At 38.2% G+C, this 21,421-nt stretch overlaps 2 protein-coding genes across 2 annotated transcripts; one reads left to right on the forward strand and one right to left on the reverse strand.

Moving 5' to 3' along the window:
* Positions 1 to 1,386: 1,386 nt before the first annotated feature.
* On the forward strand, positions 1,387 to 7,339 carry trnau1apb (tRNA selenocysteine 1 associated protein 1b). The gene is made up of 9 exons (XM_060875976.1): positions 1,387 to 1,553; positions 2,442 to 2,539; positions 2,636 to 2,735; positions 3,564 to 3,616; positions 3,772 to 3,903; positions 4,319 to 4,438; positions 5,491 to 5,728; positions 6,666 to 6,708; positions 7,038 to 7,339. Exons 1-9 carry the CDS (start codon positions 1,518 to 1,520, stop codon positions 7,163 to 7,165), a joined length of 948 nt encoding a protein of 315 aa, XP_060731959.1. The 5' UTR covers positions 1,387 to 1,517; the 3' UTR covers positions 7,166 to 7,339.
* A 760-nt stretch (positions 7,340 to 8,099) lies between these two features.
* cdyl (chromodomain protein, Y-like) lies at positions 8,100 to 19,039 on the reverse strand. The gene is made up of 7 exons (XM_060875964.1): positions 18,736 to 19,039; positions 14,544 to 15,270; positions 13,238 to 13,512; positions 12,875 to 13,047; positions 10,516 to 10,726; positions 9,623 to 9,766; positions 8,100 to 9,255 (listed from the first exon to the last, which is right to left on the reverse strand). The coding sequence occupies exons 1-7, from the start codon at positions 18,760 to 18,762 to the stop codon at positions 9,100 to 9,102; spliced, it is 1,713 nt and encodes a 570-aa protein (XP_060731947.1). The 5' UTR covers positions 18,763 to 19,039; the 3' UTR covers positions 8,100 to 9,099.
* Positions 19,040 to 21,421: the final 2,382 nt, after the last annotated feature.

Raw genomic sequence — 21,421 nt, forward strand, 5'->3', positions numbered from 1 at the left:
AAAGGGTTTGTCCACTGTCTAAGGTTCAACTGTCAGGCAGCGTCTCCTCATCAGAATCCTGGAAGAAGTTTTTGCTGGAATGCTGAAGCATCTGATTCCCCTATATTTGGAACAAACTTTTAGGTCTCCTTTTTTAAAATATGGTCCACTATCCTAGTTTACCAGTCCACAAGTACTGATGGAAATGGACTGATAGTCAGGGCTTTGTGGAGGCCACTTTAGTTCCACCACCATATAATCGTCAAGCAATGACTTTCAAGATATCACATTTTGCACAGGGATACAGCCATGCAGCATGCTGCATACTGAAGCAATTATCTAAAATGCATTAACATTATCCTTTACTAGAACTGTGGAGCTTACCCCAAAGTCTAAATAATAGCCCCACACCATCATGCCTTCTTCACCAAAGTTTGGTGAAGGTTCCAGGTTGGAAGTATTCACCTGGCATTCCACCAAATTCTCCATCAGACAGATAGAGAAGTGTGATTCATCACTCCAGAGAACACATTTCCACTGCTCCAGAGTCCAGTGATGGCATTCTCTACATCTCCTCAGATGTTTGGCATTGCACATAGTGATCTTGTGTGTGGGGTAGCCTAACGGTTAAGGTGTTTGGCTACTAAGGTTGAGAGTTTGATCTCAGGTCCACCAAGCTGCCACTGTTGGGCCCCTGAGCAAGGCCCTTAATGCTCAGTTATATACAAAAAATTAGATAATGTAAGTTGCTCTGGATGAGGGCATCTGCAAAATGCTGTAAATGTAAATCTTAAGCTTGTGTACAGCTGCTCAACACTGCATTTCTTTAAGCTCAGTTCTTTTCCTGGTGTCATCTCTAGTGAGCAGTGAGTCACTGTAGTGAGTCATTCAAAAGAGGACAGTGAGGATGTCCTGTGTGAGTCTGCAGGTCTTCTTCCTCATAGCAGAGCTCCCATTTCACAATAATAGCACTTACGATAGACCAGGGCAGATCTAGCAGAGCAGAAACTTCACAAAATGACGTATGGTAAAGGGGAATCCAGTGACAATGTCTAGTTTAAAGTTACAGGACTCTTAAGTACTACACATTCTACTGCCAGGATTATGTTAATTTTATGCACCATTTAGCATGGAGTGTGGCTGAAACACCTAAACTTCTTATTCAGAGGGACGTCCACAGGCTTTCGCCCATATACTGTCTTTCAGCCTATAATTGTTTTTCACTGGAGTAAAAAAAAAAACTGCAATTGCTTTTCTATCTGAATCGCTTTCCAACCATTTGAGGTTTAATCTGCAGGAGATTTTGTGTTAATAAATAAGAAATATATATAACAAAACACGGATAAACTGAAATGAGCTGAGTTCCTCAGCAGAGGGCGCCAAAGCTCAGCATCAGCGGTACAACAGGAACCGGAAATAAGGAGCAAAGGAAGAAGACATAGCGCAATAGGGACGTCAGGTTTTGGTTCGATTGTTTTTCCTCAGATAATTTTCTTTAATCTCAACTTTCTGTAGCGGAAAAATTCAAACCTGCAGAAATGTTTAACAGAATGACGAGTCTGTGGATGGGCGACGTGAGTGTTCATGTTTCCTCTACACGTTTGTGACATGCTAATAAATTAGCCACTTTATGCTAATCAGCTGCCTGTAAGTTTATGTGATAAAAGTAGTTTAAGAGCTTGTAAAACTAAATTAAACTATATTTTATAAGTATTGTTGTCTCACTGGCTGATAATTCTGTTAAAATGTGAACGTTAAACACAAACTATTATTTATATTGTGCACTTATTTCACACTAAACACAGCTGTGACTCAGTGATGGTTTACTTCCGGGTCACCTTTCTTTGTATTTAAGCTTTAAACACGTTTTCAGTGATTTAATGTAAAATTTTTGGTTTTGTTAGAAATAAAAGTCGAAATCTTTTAAACCACAAAAATACATCATGAGCTGTTGATCTTTATTATTATTATTAATCATTATTTTGGGGACTTATTAATGTAACAGTATTTAAAGTAATTTAGAACCTGTGAATTTTTAGAATGAGAGTTTTAATGCTTCTCCTTTTGTGGTGTTTACAAGCAAAATCGTCTGAGATCAGAGATTTAAACATGTTTAAGTTTATCTTAAAACTTAAATCTCAAGTCTCTGTCTATAAAATACTCTTTTTTTTTTTCTATGAACATCCAAAAAGTGCCTCATCATTAAAGTGCAGTTTCATACATTGTAAAATAGTGTATAAAGGATTCAGACTTGATGCATTATTGATATAAACTATGTCTTTTATACAAAACTATATGTACTGAAAGTTGTAGCAAATCTCACAAAAACGTCCCGAAACACATCTAAACCTTTATTTTTATATTATTACAGATAACACCATTTGAAATAAAATGAGTTCCTTTTGCGAGTGAAAATACAAGTGTTTCTGAGCTCTGGTTAATGAGTATAATGTGTTGTACAGTTAGACCCATACATGGATGAAAATTTCATCAAGCAAGCTTTCAGCACGATGGGGGAGACGGCCTACGGGGTTAAAATTATAACCCATCGGGTAACAGGGTAAGAGAGTTTTACTAATCCCATTAAATCTGCGTCAGCCTTTTTACTTTTTTTTTTTTAATTAAATGCTGTTTTTTTATTTCTGGTTTCCCACAGAGGCTCTGCAGGATATTGTTTTGTGGAATTGGCAGATGAAGCCAGTGTTGATCGGTGTGTCCAGAGGCTCAATGGCAAACTTGTTCCAGGATCAAATCCTGTAAGTGACTCTTACGCTGAACTACAACATGCCATATACAAACACAATCAATGTCTGTCATGCCTTGAATGCACCATCTGCACTCTTGATTTTCTCAGCAGCTTCACAAGGAAATGGCTGTAATTCTTGTCCAATAGATTTAAAAACTTTCCCTCACATGCTTGTCATATCCTGGCTGCTTTTTTTAGTCCCAAGTTTAAAAAAAAACACTTGTCAGGTCATGTTGATGAAAAATAATTTAAAGCGCACTTTTTTCAGCATTGACTTTATCATTTTTGTTAAATTAAAGCAAGTTTAAATGATACCAGTCGTTCCAGATTTCAGAGGAAGGAGATTTAGCTTGTAGCTCTTACTCTAAGATGCCCCGTCTTATCCTCTTAAACCTCTGGTGGGATTAATTAAGAAATGGTCCTAACTGTTCTCCTTCAATTTTTATGGGGGGTGGTGGGAACATCACAGGTTCAGACACAGATATTAACCATCCGTTTTCAGCCCAGTGTAACAGCACTCTGTGTTCCTATTGAATCACATCATTTTAACCAAACCTTTAACTGGTGGTGTATCCAAATGCAGTTCCATGTCTGATTAGTGCTCACATCACAGAGCTTAATTTCTTCCCAAATCAAGGTGGTTGAGGCTGTTTATATTATGACTTTGTTTGAAGCTTCTGAATAAACTGGTCAGTATTAGGAACGAGAGGATAAAGCCTGAGTCATGGAGGTATGTAATCATACGTCTGTTAACTTTCTCTACTATCCACAGGAAAAGTTTATTTTCTGTATTTATATATTCTATTATCTCATATTTATTATTATTTTTTACTTATAGCCCAGAAAGTTCAAGCTGAACTATGCAACATACGGGAAAAGGCCTGAGCCTGGGTGAGTCAGTATTTATTTGTGCCTGATGTTTCAGTTCAGTTCCCTTCTGCACCACAAAGCTGCCTCAAATTCAACCAAATAATTGGTTATTAATAATAGATGAAAACTCTGATCTTCCTAAATTGGTTCTGCTGGTTTTATTTCTTTGTCCTCAGGCCTGAGTTTTCTGTCTTTGTTGGAGACCTGACACCAGAAGTTGACGATTATCAGCTATATCAGTTCTTTCTGAAAAAATACCCTTCATGCAAAGGAGGCAAAGTTGTCACTGATCCCTACGGAAATTCAAAGTATGAATACGTTTCCTGTCCATTTCTGACGGCCTCACACCTCTTTTTCCAATTAATATGCAGTGAAGAGAATCTTGTTGCCAGGACTGTTGTGATTTATGAGCCAGTTGTTTTTGCGTAATCTATCGTGCTTTTCCAAAAAAGGGGCCACACTATATAATGGATGTGCTTTGCCTTTGTTACATCTGCTAAAACTATCGTTTTTCCCATATAGGGTAAGCAAGAGCAGCTCACAAATGAAGTGATGCTACTTCATGTTAAAAGTAAAAGAAAAGTTCTACCGTCAAATTAATTTCAAATTGTTTTACCATTCTTTGAAAACTTTGAAATATGTAAAAAATTGCTGCATGGTTCAAAGTCTAGACAGTTTCCCACATGGAATACTAACACTTTAGTCTTGTTCTCAATGATACAGGGGCTACGGCTTTGTAAAGTTTGGTGATGAGAGCGAGCAGAAGAAAGCGCTGGAGGAGTTTCAGAATGCTACCGGTCTGGGGGGCAAATCCATCAGAATCAGTATTGCAGTTAACAAAAGGTAAATGTTTTTAAAAGGTGGGACCTGCAGATGTTGGTATGAACCGCTGTTCCATGACTGCAGTGATCATTTATAACAATTTAGCTTGATGCATCAGTGCCCCTTTTCCACCAAGGCGTTTACTTTTAGGACCCTCAGTAATGCCCCTTTTCCACCGAGGCAGTTTGAGTGCTGGTTCGGAGCCTAATTTAGAACCAGTTCTTTCTTTTTCGACCACCAAAGCACCGGCTCTGAACCAGGAAAAGTGGTTCTTAAGTAGCACCAAAACGTTGCTGGTCTAGACTTAAGAACCGCTTGCGTCAGGGGCTGTGGGCGGGGCTACTGTTAGTGCATGGGGCGGGGCTGTTGACTATGGGCCTTTGCTAATGTACCTTAATTAGGGGCTGTGGGCGGGGCTACTGTTAGTGCCTTTGATAATGTACCTTAAGTATACTAATGTTTAATACACTTTTACTTTACTGCAATATGATCAATTATCAGCACACATGATAGTAGGTAGCTACATGCTAAGGCTAACTTTTTTCCTGTGTTAATGATAAAGTAATGTTATGTACAACCTCCGTTTATACAAATTACACGGAGCTGCACGTACACGTTGGATTCACCGCGTTTAGATGCCAATGTAGGTTCACAAAGCCATGAGCATTAACAGTAAAGCAACATCCGCCATCGTTGACGTTGTGTTTGTGTTTGCCGTATAACGTGACGCGTATACAGTGACGTCAGACTCGGCCCTGTGATGGCTCTCTAACCGATGGAAAGGCAAACCGGTTCTTAGAAGGTTAGCCAGTGGAACCAACACTGAACCAGCACCAGCACTAGTTCTGAACCAGCACCCGTTCTTTCTGGTGGAAAATGGGGCACATGTTGAAACATACAGGTAGATGTGAATCTGTAGTGGCTCAGTTTTGCTGCTGAAGAATCAGTGCTACATGTAAAGGTTAAACTGACCTGTCTGGTCTAGCATGAGTAGTAGAACATTTGTGTGTGTCTGCCAGTAGCTAGGAACCTGAATACTACTAACCCCCTTAGTAAAAACGTTTACTTTTCAGCAACAGATCAAACAGCTACCACAACCAGACTCAGACCTATAACAGCAATTACCAGCAGCAGTACTATCAACAGCCCTACAACAACTACTACCAACACTGGGGTTACGATCAGTACAACAGCTACAACTACGGATATAATCCTTATGCAGTGCCACCTCCTGTTCCTCATGGGATGATGGGACCCCCTCCACCAGTGGGAATACCCCCTGTACCCCCTGACATGCAGACAACCACAGAGGTATGCAGCAATTTTAGCATGTTTGTGAAGCCATTATACTTAACTATAGTGATCTGTAACTGCAGTTCTGTTTTACCCCCACTAACCACCCTGGACCTGGATACCATCGCTGTTCACTTGCATTTATAACTGAATGACTAAATTAACATAGTATTTGATTTAAATACCTTTTAAAAGTTCATCTCTCTTTCTTCTTCTTGCCTTGTACATGTAAAATCTCATGTGCCCCTAGGTGCTATCATACAACCTGTGACTAGCAGTCGGAGTGACGGGTAATTTGTCCTCCAAAACAGGCAATAGATTCCTATTAGACTGAAATTGTCGTCTCTCGTCAAGGATTTCTGAACCGCAGTGTTCAACTCCGGCTTCAGCACCTTGCCAAATTTGTCTCTGACGGCCTGCCGGACAGCTTTCAGGCTCTGTAGTCGGGGACGGTACTGCGGCCCATAGCACTAACGCAAAGGATTTCAGTGATAAAGTATAAAGACCATACTGAGAATATTAGGGGATCTTGTGTGTGGGAGTCTGGCAGTTAGACAGGCAAGTGGTGTGCTGCTAATTTGATTAATTATCTGCACCAAGTATGTTTGGCACAAACCTCATTAAGATTAAGAAGGATTTACAAGTAATAATCACCACTGCTGTTCTGGCATGTATCTAGTCAGATCTGGTTCTCCTCTATCCCATGAAGAGCTCCAGCCCATTACATCTGCACATTTTATGATTGCTGTAATGCTGGTGAGAAACACAGTGTTGTGGTCAAATCCCATCTGCTCTGCTGCACAGAACTGATAAAATAATTAAACCTTCAAAGCTAAACTTCACAAAAATTCCAGTCCTCATCATACTATGTCGTACGTATTATTGTATTTCTTTTTAAGCCCTACTAGTTTAAGCTTTATTTATTTATTTTTGTATTTATTTATTATTATTTTAGCAATCTCAAGATGCCACTGAAGAGGCTGAGGAAGAGAACGAAGGTAAATGATCACTCTTTCTTTTGGCTGCTGGTCCTTCTCATGTGAGAAAGTGTAGCTCAGTTATTCTACTAGTGAGCTTCTGCATTCAGTGTACAGCTCCACAGACCTTTAGGTGTTTGTTACTGAGCCACATTGAAGGACAATAAATATTTCAAATAACACTCTTATTTAAGTGCCTCTTTTACTGTAGATAGAATAGAATAGGTTTTTATTGACTTATTATTGTAACCTTCTCGGTATATTTTAACACCATTTCTGGCATATAAATCAGTCACATGAAGGACTCCACTTGTTAAATGTTTATTTGACCTTTTGGTGTTTTCCTCCAGAGCCAAACCCCCCGGTGGACGTGGAGTCTCTGAACAAGCAGTTCATGGAGCGCAGTGAGGAGTTCTATGAGTCACTCATGAATTGCTACTGGCAGCCTTTAGATTGCATCACTTCTGAAATATCCTAATGGAGTTTCTCCTGATCATCCAGATCTCCTTTCTGTAAATGTCTATGCCTTTCTACCCAACTCTAACTTTTCAAAAGAAATTTACACACTTGGTCTATTTCATGTGGAGGTTGTTTTTAATTTCTGTCTGATTTCTGCATCATTTAAATAAAGATTGTTCTTTTTACTACAGAACAGAGTCCAGTGTTAATCAGGCTGAAAGATTTAATAACTGGTTTTTAAAATGTAATAAATTTTGTAAAATGACATGCAGTCCATTGTGTATAGAACATTCTGTAGCTTGTGTAACAGTCACCATGACATCAGAATTAAACTTTTGTGGTTTAATGTGATTGTTAGTCTTAAGGTTAACTATAAGCTAACGTGTTCCAAAACAAGGAAATAAATAAATGCATTCAAACTTGAGTCTTTCTCTGACACTAAAATGTATCAACAGTTTTAATGTCACTGCAATTCACCAATTAAATGCTCCATAGAATCTGAAGCATTTTACCCAATAATACTGTAAAAGCTGCAAGTGGCTAATCTAAAAAAGGGGTGGGACGACTTTGTCACTTCCTGTTTCAGTGCAAATGACATCAACAATGCTGCATTTTTTAAGGCACTTCAACAAGACTTTTTTGGGTAAACTGCACTTTCTAGTGACTAAAATATAAAAAATAATAACCCAAAAGGCCCACGTTGAAGATAATGGTCAGGAATTTAAGTTGTGAGTAGTTAATCTTTAGTTTTATTGCTGCTTCTAAAACACCAGCCAGCAGCCAGCCAGTTTCTTCAGTAGCTTAGGAGCATTTTATATTGTACTTTAGACAAAGTACTACAAAACTTTCTGAACAAGTTCCCTTCCAGCATCCCCCCCACCCCCACCCCCCACAGGGAACAGATACAGTGTTCATTATAAATGCAGTTGTACACTCGCTCATTAGAGTTAGGGTTCTTTGGTTTATACATTTATTTGTTCTTATAAACATGTAGAACGACAGTGTGGCACTTTAATTTGAGTCAAGCCCTTATTTATTCATTAAGCCTTGAAATTAAGCCTGTGAGTAAATACGAGTTTGGGGCAGAAACCTGTTTGAATTAGTTACGGACATGAAATTAAGAGCAACGCAACTAATGTTGATATCAAATATATAGATGTGGTTTACACTGGACTTAAACACAAAGAACACACATTTTAAACTTGTTCAGTAAAAGAGATTGAACAAAGTAAAATCAGTGAAGTGTTTTATAGTAGAAAAATCTACAATATGCTAAACAATTAATTAGCAGCTGTAAGAGAAATGAAAGTGTTTCTAAACATAATACACCACACAAAGATTCAGTTTACTATGAAGTGAAAGGGAAAACACTGGAAAGCATTATCCAATTGTTCAATAAATACTTAATAAAGTCCATAAAGCATAAATAACTTTTTTTTTTAACTAAATTTATAGTTGGACGTTTTAACACTGTTGCATACTAGATGGAGCTTCTCACATTGTTGGAAAAGGAACTGATGCTCAGATACTCAGTGAACATATAAGAATATAAGCACAGAATTCTGCAAGATATAGAAATGTTTTCTCAAATCCAGCAGGAAACTATTGTTTCTTAAAGGAAGTGATGTGATAAATAAACAAAAATAGGGCGAGGGATAATCCATCATCTTCATGGATCCTGAACTGTGAGCCATCAGAAAGGGAAGTTGAGGGGTATTTAAAAAAAAAAAAAAAATAGAAAGTATTCTGCAATATTTACAGCTGAATCTGATCTCATTTCCTAAGAAAGGAAAAATATTCCAACAGGCAAACATATAAACGTGGTCAATACTGAGATTTACAACCGCCATTATGTTAAATTCGTAACTGTCTTTCCCATCAGACACTTGTCACCGTGTCCACTGTGTAATGGTGAGTAAAAGAGAACACAAATGTATTCAATCTTTTATCAACTCAGAAGTCATTCATCTTCTGCAGGTATTTCAGAATGGAGTCCATGCCCTGCGGGGAGCCCCACATCCTCTTTAGTGCCTCACACTCCCTCTCGTTGGCCTGCTCCAGAGCGGCTCGGTTTACATTCCGCACCAGCGCTTTGGACTCCCACAGAACCTCCAGGGTTGCCGTGGTGAAGAGCAGCATCATGAAAATGAAGTAAAATAAAATACAAAAGAAAAAAAATATGACTTATGGATGTCGATGTACTGTGAAGGTTTACAAAAATATTCAGCAAATGTTAAAAATTGACAAGAATTAAAGTATTAATTTCTCTTCTGGTTTAAGAAGAAGGGGAAAATAAAAAGGAGTTATTACACACATTATTTTATATAAAAGTAAACAAAAAATGTGTCTGTCAGTTATGTATGACTAATGAAATGCATTAATAAAAAGGAGATAATGAAACATATGAACTGGAGAGCATGCAGAAGGTCACTGAAGAAAAAAAAAGTATGAAAACAAAATAAAGGTGATGACTTACAACTGAATTACAAGAGACTAGCTCTTTAATGCGAGCCATGACCTCCTGAGCGAAGGTCCCTGGCCAGAGCACCTGAGACACCAAGCCTTTAGCACAAGCCTCCTGGGCTGTCAGCTTTCTCCCACTCAGTAACATCTCATTAGCCTGAAAGAGAGAAGCTGCATGTTTAATCCTAACTGAAAATAAACAACAGTTTTCTAAAAGACAAAGGAAAAAAAAGTGATGACATAAGATGACTTTTTAAGATGTTGCAACTGTTATGTGACTGGAAAATGAAATCAAAATGAAGTTTGATTAATTACCATGTACTAGTTAGATCCATTACAAATATTTGTACATACTGAACTACTATATTGTGGCCATATGATCACTAAACATGAAAGAAAATGTCAAAATGCATCATAAAAAGCATTGTGTTTAATAGCCAACAAAATTAAATAAATAAATAAACCTGGAAAGATGAACTTGTCTACTTAAAGTATCTAACATTTTCTTGCACACATTATGATGTTATAAATTTAATTTAAAATGGATTAAACAGACTTAACACCACAAAAAGTTTATTATTATTGAAAAACTAAACCTGAAATCTTTAATTTAGACAAATATCCAGACCCGGATTCTTTATTAATTCCATATTATTTAGACCCTGCATTCATCTTTTCCTCAATTCTGACCAATCTGGCCATCTCTGCCAGAGATGCACTCCTGTAGCATGATGCTACCCCCACCGTGCTTTTCGCACCATGCATTTTGTGCACATGCAAAAAAAAAACAAAAAAAAACAACTGTGGTTCCTTATACAGCAATATGTCATTCATATACACAACTAGTTAGGTTCAAGGAATATGAATAAATGAATCTTACATATCAGAAAATGTGCACAAACTCACCGATGCAACCCCCATGATGTGAGGGAACGTTACAGAAGAACACGCATCTGGCGTCTGGCCAAAGATGGTGTACGGGGTTTGAAACCAGGCCTTCTCATTGGCCCAGATAACATCACAAAGCGGCAAGATGGAGGCTCCGAGCCCAACAGCAGGTCCATTTACAGCAGCAATAATTGGTTTCTTGAACTGTATAAATGTGTTCACAAATGCCCTGGGAACAGATCAATGAAAATATAGCAGTTATTGTATTTTATTTTATGTATAATATATACAAATAATTATATATAAAAAATATATTATATATACATACATACATACATACATACATATACACACACGCACAAACATATATATATATACATATATATACATACGTGTGTGTGTGTGTGTGTGTGTGTGTGTGTATATATATATATAAAAACAGGCGGACCGCGGTCCGAGTCCGGGTCCAGAAGCAGTCCAATCAGGACCTACAAAAGGTTATGATATAAAACTTGACAGGGAGCTTCTATTTTAACCGGAGCAGCTTTTGCAATCTTTACGGTAGTGGTAGTGGAAACGCACAGACCAATCAAGTGTGTGCATTACTGAAGTAAACACTGCGACTCAACAGTGCAAGACAGATGAGAGAGAATTAAAGTTACACATTAAAGAAAGATAGCGATACATGTAGAAAACAAAGGGTGAGAAACACTGGACCTCTTTAACTGGACCTCTTTAAATTTTAGTTGAATACTTCTGCTCTAAGTAGTGTATAACCTAGTAACAGTGCAAAACAAAAAAATAAAGCAAATCTCTCACTCACTCACTCATCTTCTACCGCTTATCCGAACTACCTCGGGTCACGGGGAGTCTGTGCCTATCTCAGGCGTCATCGGGCATCAAGGCAGGATACACCCTGGACGGAGTGCCAACCCATCGCAGGGCACACAAACACACTCATTCACTCACGCAATCACACAATACAGACAATTTTTCCAGAGATGCCAATCAAACTACCATGCATGTCTTTGGACCGTGGGAGGAAACCGGAGTACCCGGAGGAAACCCCCGAGACACAGGGAGAACATGCAAACGCCACACACACAAGGCGGAGGCGGGAATCGAACCCCAACCCTGGAGGTGTGAGGAGAACGTGCTAACCACTAAGCCACCAATAAAGCAAATCGATTTTTAAAAAATTTGATTAAATTAAGTGGACACTTGAGCACTGAACATCCTAAACCATTTGCATTATTATTAAGTAATGCCTTTTTCTTCTTGTGTTAAAACAGCCACTGTCCAAGATCCATTGGAAAGCCTGCACAGATGATGTGTGTATTGATTCATACAGCCACAAGAAGTCAGACTGGCAGCAGGCATCCCAAAGATGTTCAGTGAGTTAGAGGTCAGAGCTCCTTACAGGCCCCTTACAGTTCTCTCACACTAAACTTGGCAAACCATGTGTTCATGTACCTCACTTTGTGCACACAGGCATCGTCATGCTGGAACATGTTTTAGTCAGTTCCAGTGAAGGAAAATTGTTACATTACCGCATATAAAAGATATTCTTATGCAATTGTGTTTTAAGGTGACCACAATCATTTGGTCCAACAGAATGTTACACCATTTATAAATTGCATCAAGCCATATTGTGTGTTGAGACAAGAGCAGATTACAAACGGGCACACACACGCCAAATGTATTCAAATTCAGAAAGACGTGAAAGGAAGTGCTGTAGATGAACCGAGAAGTGGACTTCCATCAACATCAACTAACAAGTGACTCATTTAGGTCACCACTTGGAAGGGGTGAAAAAAAAATTTGACTAAAAGATCATTTATCTTCTTTAAAATTTTAATTAAAAAAAAAAGAAAAAACTTAATTGAATTCAGAGACTATATAAATCAGACCCTATCTTTCACCTCGTGTCGTGACAGTGCGTGATGGTTGATTTACAGATTGTCTCTTTACACATGTAGCTGGCTCCTCTATTCTTCAGTGAAATGCCTGAAACCATTGATGCAGAAACATCGTCCCCATTGTGTGGCAGCTGCAATGTTTTTAACTGATCAACAAACTTAACTTCTCACTGTTGAATACATTATTTTATTACTGTTATTACTATATTGCAGTCATTTCTTTACACTTCAGCTGACAGGATTTAGCATGTGTAGTGTAACAGAGCTCCTGGTAACACTCTCAGCCTTCATGTCCTCTATTCTTCCTCCAATTTAAACAAACACCCATCCAGTTAAATTCAGTTTTGCAGCCCTGTCCATTAAACAGCTCAGAATGAATGCGTTCTCACTGAGGAGCTGTTTATCATATTCACTATTTAATTCTATAATGAAAACAAAAAAAATTGTCATTTTTTTACCTAATGGTTTCAGCCATTTTAATGCTTTCTCTTTTACGGTCGTCTGTGAGTCTTCTGATTAAGTAGATGAAGTCCAAGCCAAAACAGAACACACTTCCGACTGCACTCAGCAAGACCAACTTGCTGTCGTCCGCGGACGCTGTTGCCATGGCGCTCTGAACCTCCTTCATCACCTGCAATATTCATCACACAGAAAACACTTTTAAATAAAAAAAAAAACAACATCTTATAAACACATTCAACTTAAATTGTAATACTGTAACTTAAACTAGTAATACACAATTAAATATATGAAATATATTATTGTATTTCTCTAGATTGTCTAAAGGAAAACAAAACTGAATGCAACATGTTGACACTCACATCAGGATTTAGTGAATTGTTCTCGGACGTCTTGGTAGAAAACAGAATGTGTGTGAAGCCATCCTGTTTCTTCACAACAATGTCTCTATAGCGATAAGCGCTCTCTGTCTGACGAACGCTGAAGCGCAGCCGCTTGTCGATGGCAGAACGTTCCTCAGGTCTCGGCCGTTTGCCTAATGTGCTCGTCACTCCTGAGCTAGCTGCCACTCCTGCTGTGCCGTTCTGTACACTGGTTGAGCCACTGGCTGACGAGGCCTCCAGAAGTGTTGACGTACCTTTGACAAAAATGAGATCAATCCCATTCTGTATTAACACACCAAGTGGCTCAACACACATTTACTTTAGCATACAATAGATACAAAAAATGTGTATAAATCAATGTCATACGTGCACTTTAAACACTTTAAACATACAACTTTAAAAACACTGAGTGTAATCATGTTTTTACTCCTGAATATTTGATTCTCCATAATACTTACATATTATGGAGAACACGACAGTTCTCAAATAGGAAAGAACAAAAACCTTACCTGAGACGATGTGGGAACTTCATTGCTCATTAGGTATTTTGCAGTGATGTCACAAACCTGCTCACATCCCACTAGGTGATCTTCAGGATGTGACTGATTTACTTTCACTCGACTATTTATGCCTGTGACTGTGCTGACGTTACTATGACAGTCGATTGTCAATTCTTTTATTGTACTTGGGGTAGAGGTAAAAACTGTGTGTGTAAACTAAACCATTCATAAATTTTGCAGTTACTTTTTTTGACTACATAAAACAAAGTAGTCATTCTATATCACTGGTCTAATGTCCACTGCTGCTGCTGAACTGTGAAATGGTTCTAGTGTTCACTTTAGATCTGCTGATAAAAAAAAAAAATAAATCAAAATAGTTTCTTTTCTTCCAGCCAATTTTTTTTTTTTTTTGACCAAATGTGTTCTGATATTCGATGCTAATAAAAAGAACTGATGTTAAATATCTACTTGCCTAATGTTAGCCAGGTTAAACATGTGCTGATAGATTGTATTCAGTGTTAATTTTCAAAACACTGGAAATTAAGAAGGCGCAACATCTTTCAAGTAGCTAAGAACGCACCAGTCAAAATATTACTAAAGTGAGATAGGAAGAGGGGCTTCAGTCAGTGTCAGTTATTGTAGTGTGTCAACTCTGTTGAACTCCGATAGTTAACGTGTCAACATATGGCTCATCTGCCTGTTGATGGCTCTTATGGTTTATGACAACTCTCACTAGAAAACTCCAATGTTATAATAAAACTCCAATGTTATAACATATAACGTACCTTTCCCGTTCAGTGTCCGGACAGCTGCAGGTGTAATAGGAACTTGAAGGGGAGGCAGAGCTGCCTGTGTCCTGGGTCGTGTGCCCATGCGTGCCCGCTCCTGTCCGGGTACAAGGAAGTGTCCGGCAGACTTCTCCTGTACAGCCACTTCAGGGGGGACAGAGTCAGGCTCCTCTCCACCTTGTTCCAGACTGTGTGCTGCCTCGCTGGGAGACTGCTCCGAGTCAGCTCGACTGTTCATCGGGCTTTTTGGCACCAGGATTTTGATTCCAGACTTAGCCAAGTCCATACTACAGCGTAAAGTGCTGGCAGTAGGTGTGGATAAAAAAAGCTGCCGTTGTTTGTCTGCATTAGCATCTGTGTCCCTGTTACCCGGTGCGTTCTGTGGTGGTTGTGGTTGTTTTGTAACACTGGTGGAAGGCATGCTCGGGGCAGATGTAGCAGTGGCGCTGCTGTTGTGTGCCTGAGGTCTGTTCATCTGCTTGCGTGCATTGGTGATGGAGGCGTGACCCAGAGCCGCACTGGGAGACCTGCGCGTAGAGCGCACACAGGGCGTATCTCCCATCCTCTCGCTGTGCTGGCGATTAAACTCATTTATATACTCTATGCAGCTGGTTAGATTAGCTTCAGGCTCCCAAGTGTCTCCCTCAAAAGTATAGCCTCTCCAGCGAACCAAATACTCCATTTTCCCTTTCTTGTTTTTACGTTTACCAACAATTCTCTCAACCTAGAGATCATGGAAAAAGGATGAGACAAAATATATTTTAATTTGGGCATAAAAACGTACATGTCTTAGAGGGCAAAAACGAGAAATATGAAAAGTGAATTCACAGAAAGGAAATCATTGGTAAATATTTTTGCGTGTTTCCTTAGAAACTAATGTAATATAAACACAAATGCAGTTCCTCCAGGATTGCATGGAGGTTTTTGTGATTGTTGTGGACATTATTAATATTGCAGCTTTTTTTTTTTTAATTTGTAATGCAACTCGCCCAGCGATTTTTGTGCTTTTCTTTGGCGGAAAACGACTTGAATTTGTAAAATTGAAAACACAGGATTCTTCACTTAATCTCCTACCAGTGAAAACACACATGTAGTGACTTTATGATAACGGTACTCCTGTTAGACACACGTGAATCTGTGAGGGCTTTGGCTGAATGTTTATGCACCCATTTATGTTTTTTCAGTAACGCTGTTTGTAATATACACTCATAAGCCATAAGATTTATTCCACTGACAGGTGACGTGAACAAGATTCTCTTGTTACTGTGGCACCTGGATATATTAGGCAGCAAGTGAACAGTCAGCTCTCGAAAGTGGGTAAGCTTAAAGATCTGAGAACAGGTTGTGATGGCTGGAACACTGGTCTGTTAATAAGCTTTTGTGGTTGATCCCAGTATGCAGTGATTAATAAATACCAAAAGTGGTACAAAGAAGGGTCAAGTAGTGAATCAGTGACAGGGTCACAGGCTCCCATGTCACGTTGATGCGTATACAAAGTAAAAGCTGATCCGTTTGGTTCGATCCCAAAGAACAGCTACTGTACCACAAACTGCAGAAAATGCTGGCTCTAATAAAACGATATCAGGACAGACAGAAGCTGGCCTGGTCTGATGAATCAAATTTTCTTCTACATCATGTGAATGACCGGATACATACATCACTTACATCATTGGGTTTAATGTGATTTAATGATAGACTTCTTTGTGATTGCTTTTCATGATGAACAGACATGTTGGCGCTATTTAATGAGCTAATGCGCAAGTATGAGCTAACTAGAGTTTAAAACTACAATTCTATCAATTACGACAAATTCTAACCGAAGTTGACTGTAGCACAAGACTCAAAAGAAGACCAGCTACAGAGTGACTGGCAGAAGCCACAACCAATCAGGAGAGTGACCGCACACGAGAGTACACACAAAAGAAACAACTGTACGTTTTTTCTTGGTGAAAAGAGTGTAGAATTGTTCTCTAATATGGTTGGAAGAATAAATCTGCGTTGATTTTTCACAGTTAGGAAATGAAGTGAGAGCATAAAGCCCTCTGATCTGTCTGTCTGACCAATACCTTTATTTAAAAACAAAAAATATTTGTGCAACATGCATCTATCTTGAAATCAGATATCTAATGGATTCAATTTCAGTTTTTTTTAATCAGTTTGATGGCTGTTTTTGGCCAGTGTATCGTCTTGGTAACAGGAGTCTCCACACTCACAGTTTTGGTATTGTCACATCTCTAATAGAATTACGGTGTGTGTGTGTTCACTGCTGTGTGTGTGCGCACTTTGGATGGGTTAAATGCAGACAACAAATTCTGAGTATGGGTCACCGTACTTAGCAGTATGTCACGTCACTTCACTTCACTTCTAAATCTCACAGTTAAATCAAGAGTCACTAAAGGGAGTCGTTTTTCCATTGCAGTACCCATGTAGTCCAATATGTCTAAGTAAGAATCACTTAATTGTTTTCCACAAAAGAAAACATAAAAATGTACAAATTACATGTTGCCTAATGTCACTTTTAGGGCACACACTTTAGCCCGTTTCAGGTTTGTTTGTTTTTTTTAAAACGTGTTTTAAACTGTGTTAAAGTGAGATGAAATCCCTCACACACTTTAGATCAAATGCACAGAGGATGAAAACGATAACTGATTCCCACTTCTGAGTTGAATGCAGCTCAAGCCAACACAAGGAGAGAGACCACAAGAATGTAAGGTGCGTCCCAAATCACACAGCACCACTCTATGCCATTTTGTAGTATATATTGAGATTAGCGTGGTTCACACTGAAAATTCCAAGAAGTTGTTCACTTCATGTACCTGGATGACGCACTTATTGAAACAAAAAATAATTAAGTGTAGAAAGTCAGACAATTTGAGCACTCAACATCCACAACTTTGTTTATGTAGCAGAAGGGGCGGGGCTACAAAAGCTGATGCTGGGTGACAAAAAATGTTCAAGATGGCTGACGACATTCCAATGGACAAAACATCTTACAAATGTTTTATTTGTCCAACGCTGTGTGATATTTTCCATTTGAAAAATTCACCATATTCTGATAAAACAGAATCTCACTGTGTGTTTGACGTCATTCGTCATTGACGTAAACAGCTTATTCTCCCCTTCTCTCGTTCTCATTCACTATGCTTACGGTTGAGGAAAAGTTTTAGTGTTTTATTTGAGATAATACTAAATTTCTACAATTCATACACTACATTAGAATATAATGTATAGTCTGTGTGCTTAGTGTAGGCCAGCTATAGTGAACAAAAAGGGAGTGAAATAGTCTGATACAAGACTAAAGTTTCAAGAATCTCTTTTGTTTTTGGGGTCTTTTGGCTGGTGGGATGATTGATTTCCCTTTTTTGAAGGCATTTTAGCTCCTCTGTAGTTCAGCATGTCACAGAGATTCAGAAAACATGCAATAACCACTTTCAGTACATTATATTTATTTTTACATCCATCATTTAAAACGTGTCCTAATAAGATGTGATTTACTCCGAGTCCTTTCCTTTATGTCAAGCAGCAGAAGTGTCACAAAGTTTGAAGGAAATTTCAGATTCAGTTAATGTCACATAACCAAAAGTACATAGGATCTTATCATTGCTTTTTTTTTTTTTTACACTTGTTTACTTTCCTTTATACTTTAAACACAACCAATGAGGACTAAATATTATATTTATATAAAGAACAGGTTTGAAAAGGGAAAAATCGCAGCCCTAAAATACCATCTCAAATACATTTCAATAGACTTAAAAAGGCGTTTAGGGTCTAATTTGCTAGGATATTTCTACACATATAAATGACCATTAGAACAAAAAGACAACAAAGAGGGAAGTATTTTCGGTCACCGGGGAAACCTTCCCCTTTAACTGGCTTTATCTTTCTTATTCAAACACATTTTGTCACAAGTACAAATTTTACATGCGAATAACGTAAACCCAGAAGTTAAGAGTGAAGTCCTGACTTAATGACGCACAATAATGACATTAATCTCCATCACAATAATAAATAAAACAGGTTCTCAGGAAGCAACGTGTAGGAGCTACAAAACAACTAGCCACGGCTAGCAAGCACCCGCAGGATAAATCGCCTGTTCTGCTGCTCGGTTCACTACAATGATGCGTTATTAATGATCCCAGAACAGATCAGTGAACAAACCGGTCCAGTGTGTAACAGAACCAGGACTAACCTCATACAGCTGCTCTGTGGCCATCATGGCCTGGTTAGTACTCGATGCTGCAGTAATCCGCCTGGAAGCCTTTCTCCAGTTCAGCTGGGTTTCTGGCCTCGTTCTTCAACTTTTATCGCCGGACTAATTTAATACACATCAACACGTCTTCTCACTAAATACCATACGGAAAGCTATGATTGAGGATCGTGATGACAAACTTAAATTAGTGTTTCTAAACTTCGGAAGCGTCGGTAACGAAACAACGCTTCGAAGTCAAAGTGGAAAGGTCACGTGGTCATGACGTTCCTACGGCTGGTCAACTAGAGTCTTACTTAATAAGCAATTTCTTGTCATCTAAAAGATAAATGTCATGAATATTTGTGCCAGATCTTTATTATAAACGCGTTCGGCTACGAAAGCCTTTGTTAGGTTAGCTGACTATTAGCCTGGTGAACGTCTGTCCTCAAGCAGATACTCAATAATGAAGAATTAAAGCTTTTCATTCATCCAATTTTGTTTAGTCACAAACTAAGAAAATGCATATACATAATTATACTGACAAGAAATTAGTGTTATATTGCATTCTAAAATGTAACTCCTATATAATGAGCAACTCTTTTTTTGGTTTTGTGCTTATTTACTTTCTCACCCTCCTGCATTTGTCTTCCTACTTTAACTTTAATTTGGGTCTTATAGGAAATTCTGAAAGCCTTATTCACTATAATTAACTAATTCCTCAGTGTGGTATCGGAGTTTTAGATCAAGCTGATGTCATTTGAAAGGAGACAATAACAATAATGCAATAACATTTCAGCAGGTAGATGTGGGAGAGTTGAAGGTGCCTACATTTGTACATATGTTTGCACGACGCCACACTTAATGATCAGGAACCTAGTATTTCACAGCCACAGACACTTAATCGCACATTTATCTGATGATACATTTATCTGATACAAGTTGCAAGGATACTAATATTTTGTAGATATATTTGGGCATTAGTAAAATGACTTGGGGCATTAAAACAGTTGTAGTGGCCCCCAAAATCAGTATGAGAAACTTTAAACCCATATAAAACACAGAGCAGGAATTAATTAGTCAGAGCAACAGTCCCTATTCTTTGCTCCTGGTGATCATGAAGAAGATGGACAGTTCTTTAAGAAAGTGTGTTGATTAGAAACTTCTAAAAGAATATCCATCCTCTTACAAAACTGAAGACCCATTAGATTGGTTTGAATCTTTAATTTACAGCCAAGGTTACAGCCAAGTTGTGGTGGCAGAGAAGGATAAACATAAAACTGCTTTTTGACACTGCTTCACTTCTATTACTTTATCCCGATTCCTGGTCTTGTGCAATGCTACAGGAACCTCCTACAGTAAGAATTATCAACATTTCCAGTCATTACTGCTGTGTCTTTTGAGAATCTTACTGTTTCTATTAGTATTTTTGAAAATGAAAGAGGAAAGCTGTATTCTAGACTTTTGCTAGAATACCAATTTGTGGTCCCAAGGAAAATGGGGGGCATGTAAAGAATATAATGTAATGAAATATCTGAATATAATGGACAAATAATTTTGTAGCACCGATATAAACATCTTTAACAGCAGTGTGTTTATCAAAAGAGCTTTGAAGTACTGATGATTAAACCATTCAGGTTTGGGACAAGGACTATTTGTTGATATAGCATCCACTGGAGACTGACCCGCTGGTAATGAAATATGAAGCTGGGTAAGTGAAAGGAAAATGCAGATACTGAATCCACTCCATCCCAGGCCTTCTTTCTAACACCATAACATGTCTTCATCATTTATCCCAATGCACCATTCTTGGGTGCAGATATTGACTTCATACATTAGTGTGTTTTTCAAAGGAGCAGAAATCTGCAGAACAATCAGAATGCTGTCGTTCCCCCAAAAAACTTTGAGTATTGGAAGACAGCTTTCAGACCAGTGTAGAGGTCCTCTGCTTCCTTTTCTGGCTAACTTACATATGGTATAGCAAGTCAATATTTTAATGGCCAAAGTCAAAACTCAATCCCATCCAACACACAGTATCTTTAAAAAAAACCTTCTTACCGAGATTTACTAATTTTGAATGTCCATCAAGTTTCTTGCTTCCTTTTCCTCACATCCAGTAGATTCATGTAGTGAAATATCTGAAATATACCTTCTCAAGAATGAATCAATCATTTATCAACATCAAGATGATGCTGTGCTAACAGCTTAATTTACAGCTTCCTCCATGCTTCTCTGTGTCCATGATGATATTCCAGCTGGGAGAACCAACACAAGAATCTACTGGCCCTGTATTTATCCAGCTTTATTAAAAATATATGTGAAGGTGTCACATCAGTTTAACAACTGATTAACAGATTATTTGACCATGATTTACTTTTATGTGGGTTTAGAATGTACATATAGATTTACTTTATTTAGATCACAAAGTGAATTTTTACTGTAAAAATTTTTGTATATACAGTAATGTTCTAAAAACTACAGGAGATCCTGAACTGAAATATCTTTCTGTTTCCCAACCATGATTAAAGTTAGAGACTGTGCAAAAATAATCCACACTGAGGTTGTGAGAATCCACAGTGAATTAATTTTCTCTCTCAAATGTAGCCAAGATAATGGAAAATGTAAATTCTTCTGCACTGAAGACTTACTGGTAAGTCTTACTGGGAAACTTGCAAAACATGGTGACTTT

The sequence above is a fragment of the Tachysurus vachellii genome, chromosome 1, assembly GCF_030014155.1.
Source record: "Tachysurus vachellii isolate PV-2020 chromosome 1, HZAU_Pvac_v1, whole genome shotgun sequence".
Lineage (NCBI taxonomy): Eukaryota > Metazoa > Chordata > Actinopteri > Siluriformes > Bagridae > Tachysurus > Tachysurus vachellii.